Raw genomic sequence first — 18,722 nt, 5'->3', positions numbered from 1 at the left:
TCCACTGCAAACCTCCAAACACTATGCCGGGTCTTCTGATTCTAAAGTCCATTTTCTTTCTACTATATCAGTGCCTCTTATATTAATGCCAGATCTTCATTCATTTCTGTGCCAGATACTTTCCTTCCTGTGGTCTTTAGGGGGGGATGGGGGGAAGCAAGGAAGGAAGAGGACAAGGACAGACTCTTTTGGCTGAATGCCTCCAGAGGGTAAGTGCCCAGTGCCTTTTGGGATCTTTTCCCACTCTCAGGAGTATATATCTGGCCTCCCTGGCTACCTTTCTGGAGAAGCAATGTTTGAGGAACAGGGACACATATTACAGGGCCTGCTGCAAATGAGAGCCTCCTCTTTATTCCATATATCGAAGCTTGTTTCTGGAGCTGGGTAGGGAAAGGGCTTTCGCTTGGCCCAAACTCTATGTGGGCCCTAGGGATAAGGGTCTAGATTATGGTGACAAGGCCTTTCTCCAGGTGGGAATGAAAAGTCCTGACCTCCCGTCAGTCCCAGATTAGGGGGTGGGAGCAATGATGTGGGGCATTTCCTTGGTGAGGTGAATATCCGCTTCAGGCAGGCTCTTCCAGGCGAGTTCTAAGATCCCATAGTGAGCAATGCCCATGGGAAGTGTGGTACAGACATTATTCTGACCTGGGAGGGACACCACCTCCTGGAACTCCAGGGGACCCTTAGAGTTCTGAGAGCCACCACAAAACAGGTGGTAAAACAACCGCTCCCCAGGAGCTAGGTCCGTGGCCCATAGGGCCTCCTTGTAGCTGATCTCTTGGGACTGGGGCTCCCCCCTCAGTAATAGCTCCTGCAGAAGCCTCTGGATTCGGGGTGACTTAAGGTGGTACAGGTCCATGAGCTGGTAGAACTGTTCCATCCAAGTGGCGCTGTCATCTGCATATCGCTGTTGCAACATCCGCAGAACATAGTAGAGTGCCACAAACGTCTCCCATTGAGGCAGCTCTTCCTTCTTCTTGGAGACGGCCTGTGCCTTCTTTTCCAGCTTGGGCAATTTGGGAAACCTGCCTTTATCCTTAAAAGCCCAGAAGTCCTTTTGAAACATCAGTGCAAGGGTTTGTTTTTCCACAGAGGCCTCAGCACCTGGGAACATGGCTTTTGTGGTGGGATGAAAGTGTCTCATCTCCATCTCCCTGAGAGCAGTGGACATCTGCTCTGCCCGTGCGCTCCTGTAAGGCTCTCCTACAAGGTGCCAGTTTATACCCTTTGGGGTTGGAATCCTTTGGGTATCTAATGGAGGCTTTGATGGGGGGACAGCCAGAGGTTTTAACCAGCTTTCCTTTTCCTTTCCTTTTATAGGAGGGATCACTTTCAGGTACTTTGGACCCATGGGCTCCTTAGTGGGTTTTGCACTTCGTGATTCCAGGACCTGCTTGTGACGGTTCACAATGGCTTCGAGTTGGGCCAGATGTATCCAGTCTAGGTTTCCCTTTGAGGTGAGGTCTTTGAGAAGCTGGCACAATCTGTGGAAACTATCCCTAGAAAGCTGTTCTCCTGCCTCCATCCGTTCTAGGACATGGTGGAGCCACTCTACATCTGAGGGTCTTACCTCAGCGCCTGTTTTCTTAGCCAAGATTTGGGGCACAGGTAATTGCACCTCAGTCTGTCTCCTCAGAGATGGATGATGCCACAAAATCCACTGCCACTTGGGCCCTAGTGGTTTGCCTTGGAGTTTGTGAGCTTCCATGGTCTTCCTCAATATGTGAGATAAACATGAGGTCTTGAAGTCTGGCTCTGGGGACTGCAAAACTCTATCCCAAACTTGGAGAGGTATGGGCTTATGTTTCTTCAACAGTTCTTTTTTATCCAAAAACCTTGACTCTGGAAATGTCCTGGATGTCTCAAGTGTTCTGGCCTTTTCTTCCCAGGATACTTGTTTCATTGACACTGGCACTGGTATCTTCTCTTTCCTGTCCAGAGCTATTGAGATCAGTTTCTTGGAAGGGACTTTCAGAACTTTTAGTTGTATAGCAGTGTCTTTGATATCAGGGATTCTTTTTCCAATAGAGGGGATTATTTCTCTTCCTCTTCGGTCTTTTTGTCTTTGTTCTTGAAACTTAGGTAATTTTTCTTTTTTTAAGGTCTCTTTTTCCTTGTCTGCCTCTTCTTCCAGTGAGCTTTTCTCTAGTGAGTCTTTCTCACTCAGACTTTCTGACTCTTCCTCACTGATGCTTTCCTCCTCCTCCTCTGATACTTCCTCCTCCTCCTCTGATACTTCCTCCTCCTCCACTGATACTTCCTTCTCTTCTCCTTCCTCCTCTTCCTCCTCCTCCTCCTTTTCCTCCTCCTCTTTTTCCTCCTCCTCCTCTTTTTCCTCTTCCTCCTCACCCTGTTCCTGCACCTCCTCCTCCTCCTCCTCTTTCTCCTCCTTTCCCTCCTCTTCCACCTCCACCTCCTCCTCCACCACCCCCACCTCCATCACCCCTTCCCTTACTGCCCTCTCCTCCACTACTCCCTCCTTCTCCTCCTTTTCCTCCTCCTCCTCCTCTTCCTGCACCTCTTTCTCCTTCCTCTTTTTCTTTTTCTTCTTCTCTTTCTCCTCCTCTCCCTCCTCTTCCACCTCCACCTCCTCCTCCACCACCCCCTCTTCCATCACCCCTTCCCTTACTGCCCCCTCCTCCACCACTCCCTCCTCCTCCTCTTCCTCCTCCTCTTCCTCCTCCTCTTCCTCCTCCTCTTCCTCCTCCTCTTCCTCCTCCTCTTCCTCCTCCTCCTGTTCCTGCACCTCCTCCTCCTCTTCCTCCTTCTTCTCTTTCTCCTCCTTTCCCTCCTCTTCCACCTCCACCTCCTCCTCCACCACCCCCTCCTCCATCACCCCTTCCCTTACTGCCCCCTCCCCCATAACTCCCTCCTCCTCCTCTTCCTCCTCCTCTTCTTCCTCCTCAGACAAACTCTCTCCCTCTATTTCATCTAATAGGCTTTCCACTTCCTTGGAAAAGCTCTCCCTACTTTCCCCTTGACTGGGAAGCTCTCCCTTTGTTGTAACCACTGTCTTTAGCTCTTTTCTCTTGCTCGACCTTTGTTCAAGCAATGGTATTACCTCTTCTTCCTCTGTTACTGCTCCCTCCTCTTTTTCCTGTATGATTTCTCTCTGTTGTCTGGCCAATCTGCTTTCTTCCTTGGTTATTTCTTCCTCTTTCTTTATCATTCTTTTCATTTCCTTGGCCAGTTTTCTCTGCTTCTTAGCCAGTTTCTTCTCATCTTTGGTTATTTCCAGTTGTTCCTCTGAAAAATCCCACTCTTTAGCATCAAGTTTACTTTGTTCCTTGCCCAATCTCCTTTCCTTTGCAAAGAATGACCTCTTTCTCTTTGTCAGCTCTATTTCTTCCTGGGTCAGTTTCGTTTCTTCTTTGATAAGGTTTTGAAGTGCCGTTAAGATTTTGCCGCTCGCTTTCGATTGTTCCTTGGAAGTGCCCTCCCTTTCTGTAGCCAACTTCCTTATTACTTTGGCCAGCTTCCTCTCTTCCTGGGCATACACTCTCTCTCCTCTGGTATATTCCAGTTTTCCTTTGGCAATGTCCCTTTGCTCTGTGGCCAATATCCTATCTTCATATGCCAGTATCTTCTCCTCTAGTGACAATTTCTTCTTGATTAGTTCTAGCTCATTCTTAGTCAGTTTCCCCTGTTTTAAGGCTTCTTTGGTCTCTCCTGAGAAGAGAGTTTGCTTTCCCTCAGCCAGCCTCACCTTCTCTTGGGCCAGTTTCTTCATTTCCATGTCCAGTGCCTTTTCTTCCTTGGTGCTCTCCCACTCTCCTCTGAGGAGTTTCAGTTCTTGAAATATCGCCCTCTTCTCCACAGCTAACTTCATCTTGTCCAGGGATAGGTTGTGCCGCTTCTCAGCCAGACTTTCCTCTAATTGGGCCAGCTTTTTCTCTGCCTTAGCCAGCTTCTCCTTCTTCTGGGAAAGTTTTTCCTTTTCTTCCATCAGCGTCTCCTCTACCTGAACCAGTTTCTTCTTGTACACATCCAGTTTCTCCTTTGCTTCAATTAATTTATTTCTGTTCTGGGTGAGGTTTTCTTTGAACTTCAGGAAGTTATTTTTCTTCTGAGTAAATTTCGCTCTCTCATAAAGCAGATTCTCCTTCTCCTGAGCCAGAGACTTCCCCCTCCAGGCTACGATATCCTTGTTCTTTATGAGTTTCTCCTTCTTCTGGACCAATTTTTCTTTTTCCTGGGCCAGTTTTAACTTGTTCTCCATCAGTTTTTTCCTTTTCTGGGCAAGCCTTTCCTCTTCTTCAGGCAGTTTCTCCTTGTCTTTGGCCAGTTTCCTCTCTTCCTGGATCAGCAACTCTTCTTCCAGGGCCAGTGCTTTCTCTTCCTTAATCAGTTTCTGCTCTTGCCAGGCCAGTGTCTTCTCTTCCTGGCCCAGTCCTTCCTCCTCCTCAGCTAACTCCTTCTCTTCCTGGCTCAGTTCTTCTTCTTTCCAAGCCAGCTCCTCCTCTTCCAATGCCAGCTCCTCCAATTCCTGGGATAGTTCCTTTTCTTGCAATGCCAGATCTTGCTCCATCTGCTCCAGTTTTTCCATTTTCTGGACTAATATTGTTTTTGCCTCAGCCAGCTTCCCTCCTTTCTTTGCTATTTTCTCTTCTTCTCGAGCCAGTGCCTCAGATTTCTTGGCCAGTTTCTTCCTTTTCTGGGCCAGTTTCTCTGCTTCCTGGGTTAGCTTCTCCTCTCTTTGGGCCAGTTTTTCCTCTTTGTGGACAAACATCCTCTCTGCCTGGGCCATTGTCCTGTCTCTTTGAGCCAGTTTCCCATATTCTCTGGCAAGTTTCCTCTCTTCCTGGGCCAGCTTTCTCTCTTCTTGTGCTAACTTCTCTTCTTCTTGTGCCAGCTTCCTTTCTTCTTGGGCTCGTTTTCTTTCAGCCTGGGCCCGTTTCCTCTCGATATAGGCCTGTTTATATTCTTTTTGGGTTTGTCTCAGCTCTTCTTCTTCTCCTGCTCCTTCTTCTCCTTCTCCCCATTCCTGAAACAATTTTTCTCCCTCCAGGGTCAATTCTTCCTCCTGATCCTTGAACTGTGGCTCCTTGGACCTGGCTGATACCTGTTCCCAGATCTCTGCCCACTCATCCCATCTCAGCTTCCTCTTGTCCTCATCCAGCTTTTTCTCATCTGCAAGTGGCTTCTTTTTATCCGTTTGTGCTTCCTCCTCTTCCTCAAGATGCTTCCTGTCCGAAGCTTCCTTCCATTCATTCCAGGATATCCTCATCTCACCACGGGCCTGTGTCCACTCATCCCAGGACTTCTTCCACTCCTGCCAAGACAGCTTCCTCTCTTCTGTAACTGGTCTTCCTTCTTGTACAACCACTCCCTCCTCTGGTTTGGCCATTTCCTCCACTTCCTGACTCACATCCCTCTCTCCTTTGGCCACTTTCCTCTGTTTTTTATCCACTTTTACTCCCTGCCAGACTGCTTTCCTCTCTTGTTTAAAGGGCTTCTTAAAGGATTTCTTCTCTTCTTTCTTTGATATTCGTTTTCCCTTGGTTAGGTCACCTGGTTCTAAAAACATAACTTTCTTTTTCTTGCCTTTTTTGGAAATCACCTGGGTTTCCTGCAAGTTTGGCATGTTGCTTGCTTCCTTTTGCACTTGCTCATGTGCCTCTGGTATCTCATCCTCCCTCCTGATCACTACATCTTCTCTAATTGCCCCATCATGAATAAAAATTGGTTTCTCCTCTGGCCAGGCTACATCCCAGTTGAGGTCCTCAAGCAGAACGTCACTTTTTTTCTTCAAAAAGGGGCAGATCTCCTGAAAAAGTTCCCAACTGGGCTGCCGATCTGCCAGTACCTCTTGAGCCATGGTCACTAGCTCCATGTTTAGAGCTTCTGACATTTTGGTTTGGGAACCAGATATTCTCAGGGTCATAAGACGACACAGAGCATCCCGCCATGGTGAGCCATCTCCAGGGGTGGCCCTGTGGCCAGGCGCTCCAGAGGCACCTCGCCCTCTGGCCTTCAGCGTCTTCACAACAGGTTCAACCTTTACAGCAGACAGAGATTTCTCAACTGTAACTCCAGATTCTTTTGTCTTCTTCTTGTGCCTCTTTAGGGGCTTCTTAACTGTTTTTTTCTTGCCTCTTCTGTCATGTAATTTCCTCAGCATTTTCAGGGTCAGTGCAGTATGGTCCTTTGGAGTGTCTTCCTCTGGAGGTTGTTGTTCAGCATCTTTTGAAATCTTTAACACACTTACGGTTGAAGACCTTCCAGAACGGATGGCTGTATCCTTCACCTCATATAGTGCAGCTTCACTCTGGTCACTTTCACCCTCTAAGGGACCTGGTGCTTTGCCAGCCCCTTTTATTTTCTTGAGGGCCCGCCATAATTTTCGGGCTGCAGGGAAGATCATGAGACATAGATAAGGAAGGCATGGCATGGAAGGCCTAAGTCACACCCTTCCCACTAATGGCATGAGCTAAGAGGAATTGCCATAAAAGAAGTAGCAACAGAGGGGGCTGAGGCTTAAAAAAAAAAAAAAAAAGGATTCTCCTTACTTTATTCCAGTCCTCCCCCCTCCCAAATCCTATGAACATAAGCCTTGAAGTCTCCCTGAGTTTGGGTAGATTCTTCCTAGGAAAGTTCTTTTGGTGAAAACATCTGTCTACTTGTCTCTAGTCCTACCTGGTTGATATCTCTTGACCCATGTTAGCCCTAACTGTGTTGCCTCTTGGGGACCCTGAGGCATGAACCAGATCACCCCATACATACTGTGCTTTTTTCTCCCTGCTCGGCCCCGTCTTTGGCCTTTGCTGGGCTTGATGGCAACTTCAGATTCTTTAGGAACTTCAGGTTTCTTGGAAAGGGACAAAAGTTCAGAAATTCTTGCAACCTCTAAAGAAAATGCAGGCTTTTTGTCTCCCTCTGACAAGGTCAGGTTTTCATTCAGTCGCTGCTCCACTTGAGTGTGAAGGATTTGTAGATCTGTTGCCTGCATCCCCAGCAGATGGTCCAGGGATTCCTCCCCAATCATTTCCCGCCTATGAAAGTCAAAGGAGATTCCTCTGACATGGTGAGTCAGAGACAACAGGGAGAATGAGAAGGAAAGAACTACCGTGGAACAGGTTAGGGGCTTGGCAAAGTGGCCAAGAGACAGTGTATGTCGAGGTAAAGAAAGTCCAAGAAGAAAGAAGAAATCTAGAAAGCCAAGGTGGCAATGAATGGAGTTGTTTGTATGGGGACTGTAGGGGTAGGAGAAAAGGATGAAAAGGGGAACTTCGAGAAGTAAGGGACACACAGGAGTAGGAGAAGAAATGGGAGACAGGAGTGAGCAGTGGGGATTGTCAGGAGGGTCTAGGAATGGAAAAAGATTACGAAAGAGAAAAAGGACAGGAAGAGTGAATACACAGGTACAAAGAGATAGTGAAGGAAGGGAAGGGGAGAAGAAAACTAGAGGCTAGTCAAGAATTGCAGAAGGCACAAAAAACTTACTGCATCTCCTGGAAGGTCTCTTGGTGCTGGATCAAGTTTAGGAGTGAGGACTTAGTGTGGATTCCAGTGTCATCCATGAGGCTCAGGGCCTTACTCCTCACTCTTTGGTCCTTGTCCATCAATCCTTGGGCCAGAGGCATGGCAAAGAGATGAGTAATCATTCCTAGACGCTTCAGCCCTTCCCAGGCTAGCTCTCGGATCAGTGGATTGGGATTGGTGGTATCATCCAGTAGACGATGGGCTGTTTCAGAGCGCAGGGCTGAAGACACCTCGTAGGAGGCAAAGATTTGCCCTAGTGCACCAATACAGCATTGGTACTTGAGTGGAGAAGCATGGATCATAATGTTGAGGATTGTCTCCACCAGGCTATTAATAGCTATTTCACTCATCTTTTTGCCCAGCCAACTGCGGTTTGCCGAGTCTGTAAGGACACTGTAGGTTACATCCTTGGATAATCTCATTTCTATGAAGTCTTCATCCTCCTTTTCCTGTAAATATACTCCTCCATCACTTACAAATTTTGCCCTACTGTGCCAGAAGAAGAATTGTTGGGACTTGTCCCATTCTATTTCCCGCATAGGTGAATGCAGGGTGCACTGGAGGAATATTGGACTGCCCTCTGGCCAAAGACGGGCACGAATCACTGAGTTGGGGATGTAGCAGTCAGGAGCCAACAGCCATTTCCGCCCTTTACCAAAGTAGCATCGCAGTATTTGGTAGGGGTTGAATCCCTCCCAGGTAGTCAGCTGTAGTTGGGGAGGAACCACGTAATGGGAGTGATGAGATTTTCTCACCTCCATCGAATCGGTTTCAGAATCATGTCCGAAAGCAGACAGTACTATGGGACTCCCTTGCTCATCTTCTATGACATGCGGCACCGTATGGTCAAAGGCAACGGCCCGCTTATTGACCAGTTCCTCCAGTCCCACTAATTCCTGTTGCCCTTTTTCAAGGTACATATACTTGGGCACAAACATGGTCTCAAAGGAGAAGAAAAAGCTGGGCATGAAAGGCTTAGGGGTCTCTAGCACTTCATCCGGCATGCTCATAAAGGAAAGGCGAGACAGCAGAGTTGGGTGAAGCAGTTTGAGACAGGACACCAGATAAAGACTCTGGTTAAAGGTCACAAGCAAGTCACCCCGGTCATTTGCAAAGCAGAGTGGGCCAAAGTGCAGTGATGAGTCCAGCATAGCTACAAGTCTGCCGTGGAAGTTCCAGACCCGGACAGAGCCATCAATACCACCTGTGACAAAAAGACTCAAGGACAGGCAGACGTCAAAGGATGTGATGGTACACTGGTGCAGAGGCAATGTCTCTATGAACGCCGAGCCTTCCTGTGACTCAGAGGACAGGAAAGCACGGAACTTCCAGAGACGCAGGCAGTTAGTCTCTGTGATGGCACCCACAGAATTGGGTAAGAGTATCAGGTGTTTTAGGTGACAGCTGCTGAGGATGCTGGCGAGGGGCTTCAAACGTACTTTCTTCCCTTCAAACACTGCTTCTGATAGGTGGACGTAGTCATCCATTCCATAGGAGCAGAGCAAAGCGTTTTCTCGGCTACCAAAAAGCCCTTCAGGCAGCGTAGAGAGTGCCAGCACAGCTCCAAAATGCATGAACTTCTCTATTCGGGCACAGCTGTGCTGGGAAAGCACTCTTATCACACCACTCTGGTGTCCAGAGAATATTAGTCCTTGTAGACCCCGACCCAGGTAGAAATGCCCGTAAGCCAGGCATTGTACCCAGTCTTGAGAATCGGGTGAGGTGCACAAGAGATACTTGGCCGGGCAGGGGCAACGGGTCGTGTCAAACACCAGCACATCTGCGCTGCCTGTCGCTACAAAGAGCTCCTCTTTCTCTGGGTCATAGGCCCAATCCACAGCCTGGTCCAGGAGTGAGAAGGGCCAGGTGAGGAGCAGAAGATCCCCTGTGACTGGGGACACAAAGCGCAATAAGCCATCGTCAGTAGTGCACAGGATCCGGAAGCAGTTATCACCGCAGCGGACCCGACGCACCTGCTGGGGAGCAGAGCCACAGACATTGAAGAGGCTGTAGAAGCAGGGCAGACGGCGCAAGGAGAAAGAAAAGGTAGTCTGGCAGAAGAAAGTAATGCTGTCAATAAACTGGAGTCGACAGAGCTCCTCCTCGAGTTCGAGCCACCGCAGCAGGTTCCCGGAAGTGAGGTTCCACTCCTTGATTAAGCCTTCCTTGCCAGCCGTCAGCAGGGTGTGGGCTTCGGGCCGGCTGCGGATACAGACTACTGATGAGAAATGGGCCTTGAAACTATGGATAGAGTGGCCCCGAATGAGGCTCCATACTTGGATTTCCCCAGTGTTGTTCCCAGCATAGAGAAAGCCCTGGTCAAAACAGGTGAAGCAGCAGGTGATAGAGGAGCCACTGGTGGTAGAAGTGAACCTCTCAACCTCAGCTAGCTGGCCGTGGCCCTGGCGCTCGAGGACCCTCACCATAGTTTCACACAGGGCCAGGAGGGAGCCGTTGGGGCCATTCAGCATGATGTCTTGGACAAGCTCATCACCAGGCATGGGAACCATGTGGGCTATTTGGAGGCCCTTGCCACTCCGCTCAATGATCCAAGTGACAACGGCCCCCAGGCTGCCTGACAGAAGCATTTTCATTTCTGGGTCATAGCAGAGGCAGTTGATGTTAAAGCGGCAGGGCACTATACTCAGGGGTTTGAATGACCGAAAGTGGTCCCCAAAGAGCCTCAGGATCAGGTCGCCACAGTAGGCCACGAGGATGTGAAAGGAACCTGTGTGGACCATGGACTGGATAGGCGGCAACCGTTCAGTCATGGAGAATACTCTCTTCTCGACCATGTCCTCAGTTTTGCTCTTCATCCATACTATAGCCTAGAAGATAGTAAGATGGAAACTGCCTAGAAGAGATAGTAGATGAGGAAAGGGCAGAACAGTCCACTATTTTCCCCCATTCTTGTCCTGAAGAGGACTTGGAAGACTCTAGAGTGTTTTTACCCCTTGGTTGTGGGAATTGGGAATACGGTAGAAGCAGGAAGCTTGGGACCCCTTCCCTAACCTTAGCCTACTTTAGGGGAACCAGGAAATCTACTCAGTGAGGAGACTGTAATCGGAGAAAGGATGAGGGGGGAATCTTAGATCCAGGTCACTTTCATCAAGAGGTAGATTTTCCTTTGTTGGTCTGGGGTGAGAGCTTATGTGGGCATGGCCCCTGTAGAATGGGCTAAGAAGGAGAAGAAAAGCTTGGCAGTTTTACCTGTATTTCTTTTGTGCTTGTCACCCAAGAGAGGGAGGCAAAGAAGTTGGCATCGCTGAAGTAATGGCATATAAGCGGCATATTGTGAGGATGGCGAGACTCTCTAAACAGTATCTGGGACCGGTCGCTCAGCACAACTACATCCTTGTTTGAGTCATCTGAAGCTTGCTGGGGAGAGGTATGGCGTAAGTGAAGAGGCCATGGCACACAGGCACTAAGTATATTCTCACACAAGTCACAGTTGTTCCCAAAGTCACGCCTCGTGCCCATTACCCCCCCCACATGCACAGCTTTATCCCTTGTAGGACACTCACGCTTCACAAGCAAGCCACACAACACCCAACACAAGAGAGAACCGAACCCCTACAGGGCCTATATGGGCAAATTTCATAGTGTGAGCACAGGGGAAATCATGTTCCCAACATACCTGTTCTCTATGTCATAAAAGACGCATTTAACACATTACCCAGGCAAGGGCACCACTGTATACCTACATTATATGTAATAGAGTGTGACCAAAAAAATCCATGCAGCTTGAAGTTCTTTTTATTTTTTTTTTTTATTTTTTAAATGTTTATTTAGTTTTAAGAGAGAGCGTGAGCAGGGGAGACGCAGAGAGAGAGGGAGACACAGAATCCGAAGCAGGCTCCAGGCTCTGAGCTGTCAGCACAGAGGCCCACACGGGGCTCGAACTCATGAACCACGAGATCATGACCTGAGCCGAAGTCAGACACTCAATCAAATGAGCCACCCAGGCGCCCCCAGCTTGAAGTTCTTAAAGCTTAAAAGTGCATAAAGACTTTTAGGGCACCCTACCTGGCTTTTAAACTTGACAGAGGAAGATAGTGTGTGTATTATCCCACCGTGATAGAGCATGTGCTATGAAACATGCACCTGGGATGGTTTACACAGAGCCAACCATAGCAAAACTGAGGTTGGCAAATGTTCTGTCCGGTGCCTTCTCCCTTCTCCTTGAGAAAAATCTCTCTCCCCAAAGTGTTCACCTTCCACTATCAAAGTGTACTTGCAAGAGATCCCTAGACTCATTTGGAAATTGATGGCCCATCTCCTACTGTGCCTGCTTCCTGCTTCCATGGAAAAATCTATGCTCCTGTGAAGTGCTCATAACGATTAACACAGATAGAGGCCAATAACAAGTTTATGTCCTACATATACATTACCTTGTTTTTATGTATTATGTCATTTATGAGGTATTTAAAATCCTGCCACGGGGGAATGAGTCTGGAAGAAGCCATCACCTTGATTATTCTGCATCAGGACCGTTGCTCAAAAACCTGTGGGAATCCAAAAGAGGACAGCTTAGCCATTACTACTTTTTGAGGAGCTAGGAAACAAAAATCAATTCATGAACTCATGTTTATTGAACACTCTTTGAATGTCAGGAAATATGCATAAGACCTGCCTTCTCATTTAATCCTGAGGTGCTACTAGTGAGGTAGGTATTATCCCACTTTATAGATGAGAAAACTGAGGCTTAGGGAGGATAAATAAAAGAGTGGAGGATTGAATCTCAGCATTGGCTGTCCTAACTCACTAGGTTATTACAGGCGAAGGAAGCAGGGAGAGGGGCCAGAAAAGAATACCATCATAGGCAAATAACATTTCTTTTCTGCTGGTAGTGTGTCAAGAGAGTATTTTGCAAGGACTAGGAGTAACCAAAGCGTGGTCCCTGGACTTCCACTATGGGGATTCCTAGGGAAGGGGCCATCTTAACATGGAGAACCCTAGGTTCTGGTCTAGACCTACTGAAGCAGAACCATGGAGATGGGACCCAAGGGCCTTCACTTCTGACAACTTCCCTAGGTGTTTCTATGGACATTCAAGTCTGACTACTGAAACAGAAAATTGAGAGGATGGAGCCCAGGACTAAGAGTCGACCCCTCCTTGCACTGCTGGAGAAAGGATCCAGCCATTTGACTTTGCAGGTTTTCCCAGGCTTGTAGAATCAAGTATCTCTCTTACCCGTGATGCATCTGCTGTTCATCATCCTTTTCCTCATTCCCTTCCCTGTGGCCTTCATGAGGACAAACCTCTACTTTTCCTTCTTGGATTGGGAATCCTACTTTTTATTTTATTTCATTTCATTTAATTTATATTTTTAAAGTTTCCTTATTTTGAGAGAGAGCACACAAACAGGGCAAAGAGAGAGAGAGAAAGAATCCCAACCAGGCTCCTCACTGTCAGTGCAGAGCCCGACGTGGGACTTGATCCCACGATCCTGGGATCATGACCTGCGCTGAAATCCAGACTCAGCCTAACTGACTGAGTCCCCCCAGGCGCCCCTATTTTATTTTAATTTAATTTTGTTTTATTTTATTTATTTTAAAGTTTATTTATTTATTTTGAGAGAGTGTGCACAAGCAGGTCAGAGAGAGAGACAGAGAGAGAGAGAGAGAGAGAGAGAGAGAGAGAGAGAGAGAATCCCAAGCAGGCTCCACACTCAGTGCAGAGCCTGACATGGGGCTCAATCTCACAACTGTAAGATCATGACCTGAGGTGATATCAAGCATCAGACGCTCAACTGACTGAGCCACCCAGACACCCTGGGAATCCTACTTTTAATAAGCCCCCTCTGTCAGGGAGTGTGGCATTACTGGTCTGACGATGGGCTTGTCTTCCCCATTTGTAAAATGAAAATATCAGTCTTGCCTACTTCACAGGATTGTTGCAAAGATCAAATAAGATAATTCCTGTGAATTCCTTTTTAAGTATACTCTGGAGCAACAAACAACGATTGCTGTTTTTAGACTGGTTTAGTTCTCAGACAAGTATTTCTTTCTTTCCAAACCATACTTTGTACTTTTCAGTTGCTCTGGAAACGTGACAGCTAAATTTATAGTCTGGTCAGCAGAGGGCACTAGAGGCTATCCTTGTACCTGCCAGATGAAAGAAAACTGATGAACTTTCAGTTTTAAGAAGTGGCTCCTGAAGTGTGATCTCCTAGGCCAGCAGCGTAGGTTATCACCTGGGAACTTGTTAGAGATGCAAATTATCAGGCCCCACACCAGATCTAAAGAATTGGTAACTCTGAGGGTAGAGTTTTACAGTCTCTCCTGCTGATCTTTATGCCTACTGAAGTCTGAGAACTGCTTACTTGGAGAGTATTTGGAGTTCTAGATCAGTTTGGCGTGGGCCTCCTGAGGCAAGGTCAGCAGAATCCACCCTCTGGCATGGCTAAGCCTAGACCCTGTGTTGCCACAGAGACTTGGTGGCTGGGTTTGGGGGGAAACAGTAGGCAAAACTTGTCATCATCCTCTCATGTGTAGAGTGGGTTAGAGCCCCCTCCCCCAAAAGTTTTCACACCAATCACTTGATTAGTTCTCAAAAGAATTTTGAGAGGGAGATAATATTCATCTCCATTATACATTAGGAGGAACGTGAATTCAAAGGGGAAAAGGGAGCTGTTGAAGATTACACAGGGTAGATCCAATCCACAGTTCAGATCCAATCCATAGTTCAGGATTCTTCTATCATATCAGAGGAGGAAGAGGTTCTGTCAGCTGGTGCTCAGGAAGCTCTCTGACCCACAAACCTAATGGGAACTGGTGACTGTCAGGCACTAGTGTGCCTCTGTCTCTACTGTCCCCAAGGCTGCATGCTGCCCTCCTGCCGTATCTTTCCTTATTCTAGTCCCCTGTAACCCTATATTTGCTGCTCTCTTGGACCACATTTCAGGATCCGGTGTGAGCTGCTTCACATCCTGCACATCAGTGGATGGCCCAGTGGGCCAGTCCCCATAGCTCAGATTTACCCCACTGGCTCCTCGACGCCCCAGAGTTAGGGAGAGAGTAGTCTTTTGTAACAAATTTGTAGTCCCTGTCATCAGTTTCCATTGTTTATAATATCTGCTCTGGTCCAACTTCTCTTGACTAGCCTGCAAAAAGCAAGCGGTTGGGACCCTTTGGGGGCAACATTCCTTGGGGGTCAGTGAGAAAGAAGGCCTTCAAACCCCAAACCTGTATTTTTTTTGTCACTCTCTCCTAACCCACATACCAGCTTCCTCCCGTTACCCTCAGAGGATACCTCTCTCCTAAAGTTCACCCACATTTGGTTCCCTAATCCCATTATCTATCCTTCCAAGCAAATCTGGAGTGAGCTCCAGATGCCTTAATCCCAGTAGTCTTGACTTTTTACTATCTTGGTAACCCAAAGATGATCTAATGGGAGAATTCAAGCCCTGCAATCAATTTAGGGGAGTTTGTACTTGGGGCCAAGGTTTGGTATGCCCTGCTATGGAGACAAACCAGGTCTGTGACTGGCACTGCACCACATACTTTTCTTAGCTGCAGTCCACTCCAAGCTACTTTGTCAGTGGTGGTGGGATGGAAGGCCAGATTTCGGCAAGCTCTGCCTTTGTAATAAAGAGAATTGGCTCTAGGGGGCACTGCACTCCATGACACCATTGGGCCCCTAGGCTCCTTGCGGGTCATTCATGCTCTGTTATAGGAAGGTGAGGGCATACAGTTCTTGCCCTGTAGAGCTTATAGTTCAGCAGGGAAGGCAGACACCAAAGAGTTGTCATAAAATTGATTACAATGAGAAATTCTGAGTAATGGGTTATATCATTCTTTGAACTTCTCTGCAACTTTTAATCTTCTCAAACTTAAATTATTCTATAGATGCAGTTTTAAGAAGGAAAGGAACACAGTGCTGAGTACATATAACAAGGAGACTTGGCCACCCAAAAGAAGAGTGATGTGCCCTCCACACACTGAGGTGGTCCCTGCATGGTGGCTCTCACATTAGGGAACAGGGGTGCAGAAAGTTGGCACCAGAAGGGCCTAATTTGGCAGGGGGGCTGTAATGCCAGAGGTAATCCTGGGAACTGACTAGGCATTTAAAATATATTGTTTTGTTTTAATTCTTATAATGATTCTATGACTTAGCTAGCATCCTCCCTTTAAACAACTTTTTAAAAAGGACATGGTAGTCTCTCTCTCTCTCTGTCTGCCCCTCCTCTGTTTGTGCTCTGTCTCTCTCTCAAAAATAAACATTGAAAAAACTTTAAAAAAAAATGAACATAGTAAAAAAGAACCAAAAGATACTAAGAAGCATATAATGAAAACTCCACCTTTCACACCTGATAACTTGTTCTTGTTTCCCCTTCACAAAGGTAACCTTGGTTGTGTCTTTTTGCAGGTGTTCTATACATACTCAAGTGTATGTGTAAAAAATATCCTTAGAAATGGTAGTACACTCCATACACTGTCCTGCACCTCTTTCTCACCTAGTATGTCTCAGAGATTAACTCGTATTAATACTCAATAGCTCTGTCTCATTTTTCAGCAGTTGCCAGCTGCATGGTACTTAGCATTTATTTATCCAAACTTCTATTCATGGACATTGGGCAGTTTCCAACCATTTGCTATGACAACCTCTGCCACATATGAGTGTCTTTGTTAATGCCTCAGAGTTTTAATTTTATTTCAGTTTTGGTTAAATGAAATTTTAAAATTGAAGCAATGTAAATGTTTTCTCTTTAAACATAACTTATTTTGGATATACAGGGTTAAATATTAATTTCACCTTCCTCTATTTTTTTAATGTAATAATTAAAATGGCAAATATGGTTGCATTGTATTTCTGTTGGGTAGTCCCACTTTAGATCGTCACTGTCTGGCGGTGGTCTGATATGCCCACCGGACTTAGCTCCTTCAAGGTAGGCACACTGTCTTCTCAGTGTCCTCACAGTCACCCAACCTGGCATGAAGTAGGTGTTTAATACGTTTCTGTTGAATTAATGAGCAAATGAGTGACCCTCTGCCCTCCCCCAGGAATATGTGCTTCCCTGCTTCAAGTCTTACTGAGCATCTTCTTGGAAGAAAGAATGAGATGGGAAAGGTATCGGATGGGTTTTCTTGACAGAGGACCTTGCACTTCCAGCCAGTTCCCTCGGTAACCCCTATGGAGTTGGAGTGGTATCATCCAGTTTTTGAAAAAAAGGGTCGGATTCTAGATTATGTCAGCAGGTGGGCTAAATCTGAACAAAATTCCTAGGCGGTAGGTACCCAACAAGCACTAGACACCCTCAGAATGTGTGATCAACGACTGAAAGGTGGCTAACAGCGCCTCCAGGGCAGCCCTGTGGGTGGTGGTCCTGACGCTTCCGTCGAAGGAAGAGCTCTGGAGCTGCTTGCGCAGGAGAGAGGCCACCACATCCGAGTCCCTACACACTCGGGCATCCCTGCCATCCGCGTGGGCAAGGAGGAGGGCGTGTCCTACTCTTCGAGGCTGGGGCTATGCCTATTACCTGTGACGACAGGACCCCCGACAAGGGATGGGTACGGCGTGTGTGGCGACACCCGGGAGCTCCTATGTGAAGGACTAGACCTAGAAGGAGCGCCTAAGGAGCGACCTTGGGGATGTTACGGGAGGACTCGCCCGACAGAGCAGTTACCCCCCAACCCCGCGCTCCGCAGAGTGTCCGAAGGGAGAGGAGTGAGCGCGCGTGCGCACTGGCGCGCGCCCGTAGGAAAAAGCCCAGCGCGCGCCTCCGCGCGCGCGTTCGAAAGGGGAAAAAAAACGTCTCCCCCGCGGGAGCCCGCGGCGTTTAGGCCGGAGTTGGCCGGCGAGCGCGCGTGCGCGAGCGCGCACAGACGCCCTCCTCCGCCGCTCCCCTCCACTGGGGGTCTAGCGCACAGCTCCGCTGTCCCCGCCTCTCCTGAGGCTCGCGCCCTCGGGTTAAGTACCTCGCGCCTTGCGGAGGCGGGGGGGTGGTGAATCCGCCGAAGGAGGGCTGGAGGCGGACAGGGCTGGGAGAAAAGGAAAAAGCGCCCTCGCGGAACGAAGAGCTCGGCCACCGGGCTGGAGTCTGCAGAAGACACGCCTCCATCTCTCACGCCCCTCGGGGCTGCGGAAGTGCTCTGGAGACTGGAGCGGCACCGAGGCGACAGGTGGACTACCATTCCCAGAAGGCAGCGCGGTGCTGCGCCTACTGCTCCCGGCAGTACCTGCGCGCCAGGCTTTTTTCAGTTTGCTGCCTCCTAGGGCGAAACTACAGTTCCCAGGAGGCCTCGCGCGAAGCGGCTTGGAAGTGGGCAGCCTGGAAGTCACTCGGGCCACCGGAGCTGGCGGCGTCTCCAGCGAACGGCGCGGGGCCGGACGCCGCGGTCGTGGGGCCCGCGGGGCGGGCAGCCGGGACGCCCAGGTATGTGGTTTCGGGTGCAGGGGTGGCCTCATGCACGGGTGGTGGGGAATTGGGGTCCACTCGGACCCTGAGGGTCAGCGCGGGCTGGGGACCCGGCGGACGGCCGGGTGTGGGCACCGGTTGTTGGGGGCGGCGGCGCCGGACTCGCGCCCTCCGGACCCGGCCGGACCTGTGCGCACATGATTCAACTTTCGAGACGTGCTGCCCAGCACTGTATGAAAGCATGGAGTGGGCGTCGGGTACCGATGGGTTCGCGTCCTGCCTCTGCCACTCGGGAGCTGCGTTCTGAGGAAATCGTACCGAACCTCAGTTTCCCCTTCGGTAAAATGGGGAGAAGAGTGTCTTTTGGTGGGGGATTCTGTTGAGATGTTGAGATACGGCGAATAAAGCATTTGGCACATAGAATGCACTTACTACGTGTTTGCGCTATTGTTGGCTCCCAAGAAATAGGGTGAGGGTATTATCCATAAGCATAGGGTTAGTTGGAGGTGTGCGTGTAAAGGGTCGAGTCCATAGTTAGCACTCAGTGCAGGATGGCTGCCGTTAACAGAAATTATTTTGAGAGCTTTGGTTTGGGAGGCAGAGACCCAGATTCAAATTTAGGCTCTGCCATTTACCAGCCGTGTGACCTTGGGCAACTGACTTCACCTCTCTGTGGCTCGGTTTCCCTATCTGTAAAATGGGGATTTTAATAGCAGCCACCTCATAGAGTTGTTTGGAGGATGCAGTGAGAATACTATGTGTAAAGTGCTTAGAGCAGCAGCTGGCACATAGTCAGCGTTCAATAAATGGTACCATTTGTTCAGCCTTTTCCCAGCGTCCCAGAGACCCTTTGAGGGTGGGGCTCTGACTAGATCTAGGT

The 18,722-nt window shown here is 48.6% G+C and overlaps 2 protein-coding genes across 3 annotated transcripts in view; one reads left to right on the top strand and one right to left on the bottom strand.

Annotated features, from left to right (window-relative positions):
* Positions 1-508: 508 nt before the first annotated feature.
* Positions 509-11,948, bottom strand: WDR87 (WD repeat domain 87). Its single transcript, XM_047079118.1, has 8 exons — positions 11,874-11,948; positions 10,693-10,860; positions 7,444-10,310; positions 6,724-6,992; positions 2,867-6,348; positions 2,648-2,701; positions 2,519-2,593; positions 509-2,227 (listed from the first exon to the last, which is right to left on the bottom strand). The coding sequence occupies exons 1-8, from the start codon at positions 11,946-11,948 to the stop codon at positions 509-511; spliced, it is 8,709 nt and encodes a 2,902-aa protein (XP_046935074.1).
* Positions 11,949-17,367: 5,419 nt separating this feature from the next.
* The window catches only part of SIPA1L3 (signal induced proliferation associated 1 like 3), a 240,854-nt gene continuing 239,499 nt past the window's right edge, over positions 17,368-18,722 (top strand). For both annotated transcript variants that reach the window (XM_047078134.1, XM_047078132.1), the window contains exon 1: positions 17,368-17,860. The gene's annotated coding sequence lies outside the window, so the exon portion shown is untranslated. The remainder of the gene's footprint in view (positions 17,861-18,722) is intronic.

The sequence above is a fragment of the Lynx rufus genome, unplaced genomic scaffold (genome assembly GCF_022079265.1).
Source record: "Lynx rufus isolate CCGP_SWC_20201006 ecotype Redwood Valley unplaced genomic scaffold, mLynRuf1.p SCAF_16, whole genome shotgun sequence".
In the NCBI taxonomy this organism is placed as follows: Eukaryota; Metazoa; Chordata; class Mammalia; order Carnivora; family Felidae; genus Lynx; species Lynx rufus.
This window is presented reverse-complemented; position numbering and strand designations above follow the sequence as displayed.

Excerpts from the sequence above, each read along its gene's own strand:
- WDR87 (XM_047079118.1), bottom strand. The coding sequence starts at position 11,948 with ATGGCTTCTTCCAGACTCATTCCCCCGTGGCAGGATTTTAAATACCTC. Across the intron at positions 10,861-11,873 it reads ACATAATACATAAAAACAAG|CAAGCTTCAGATGACTCAAA; the intron begins GTAATGTATATG and ends ACCTCTCCCCAG. Across the intron at positions 2,702-2,866 it reads AGGAAGAGGAGGAGGAGGGA|GAAGAGGAGGAGGAAGAGGA; the intron begins GTTATGGGGGAG and ends GAAGAGGAGGAG.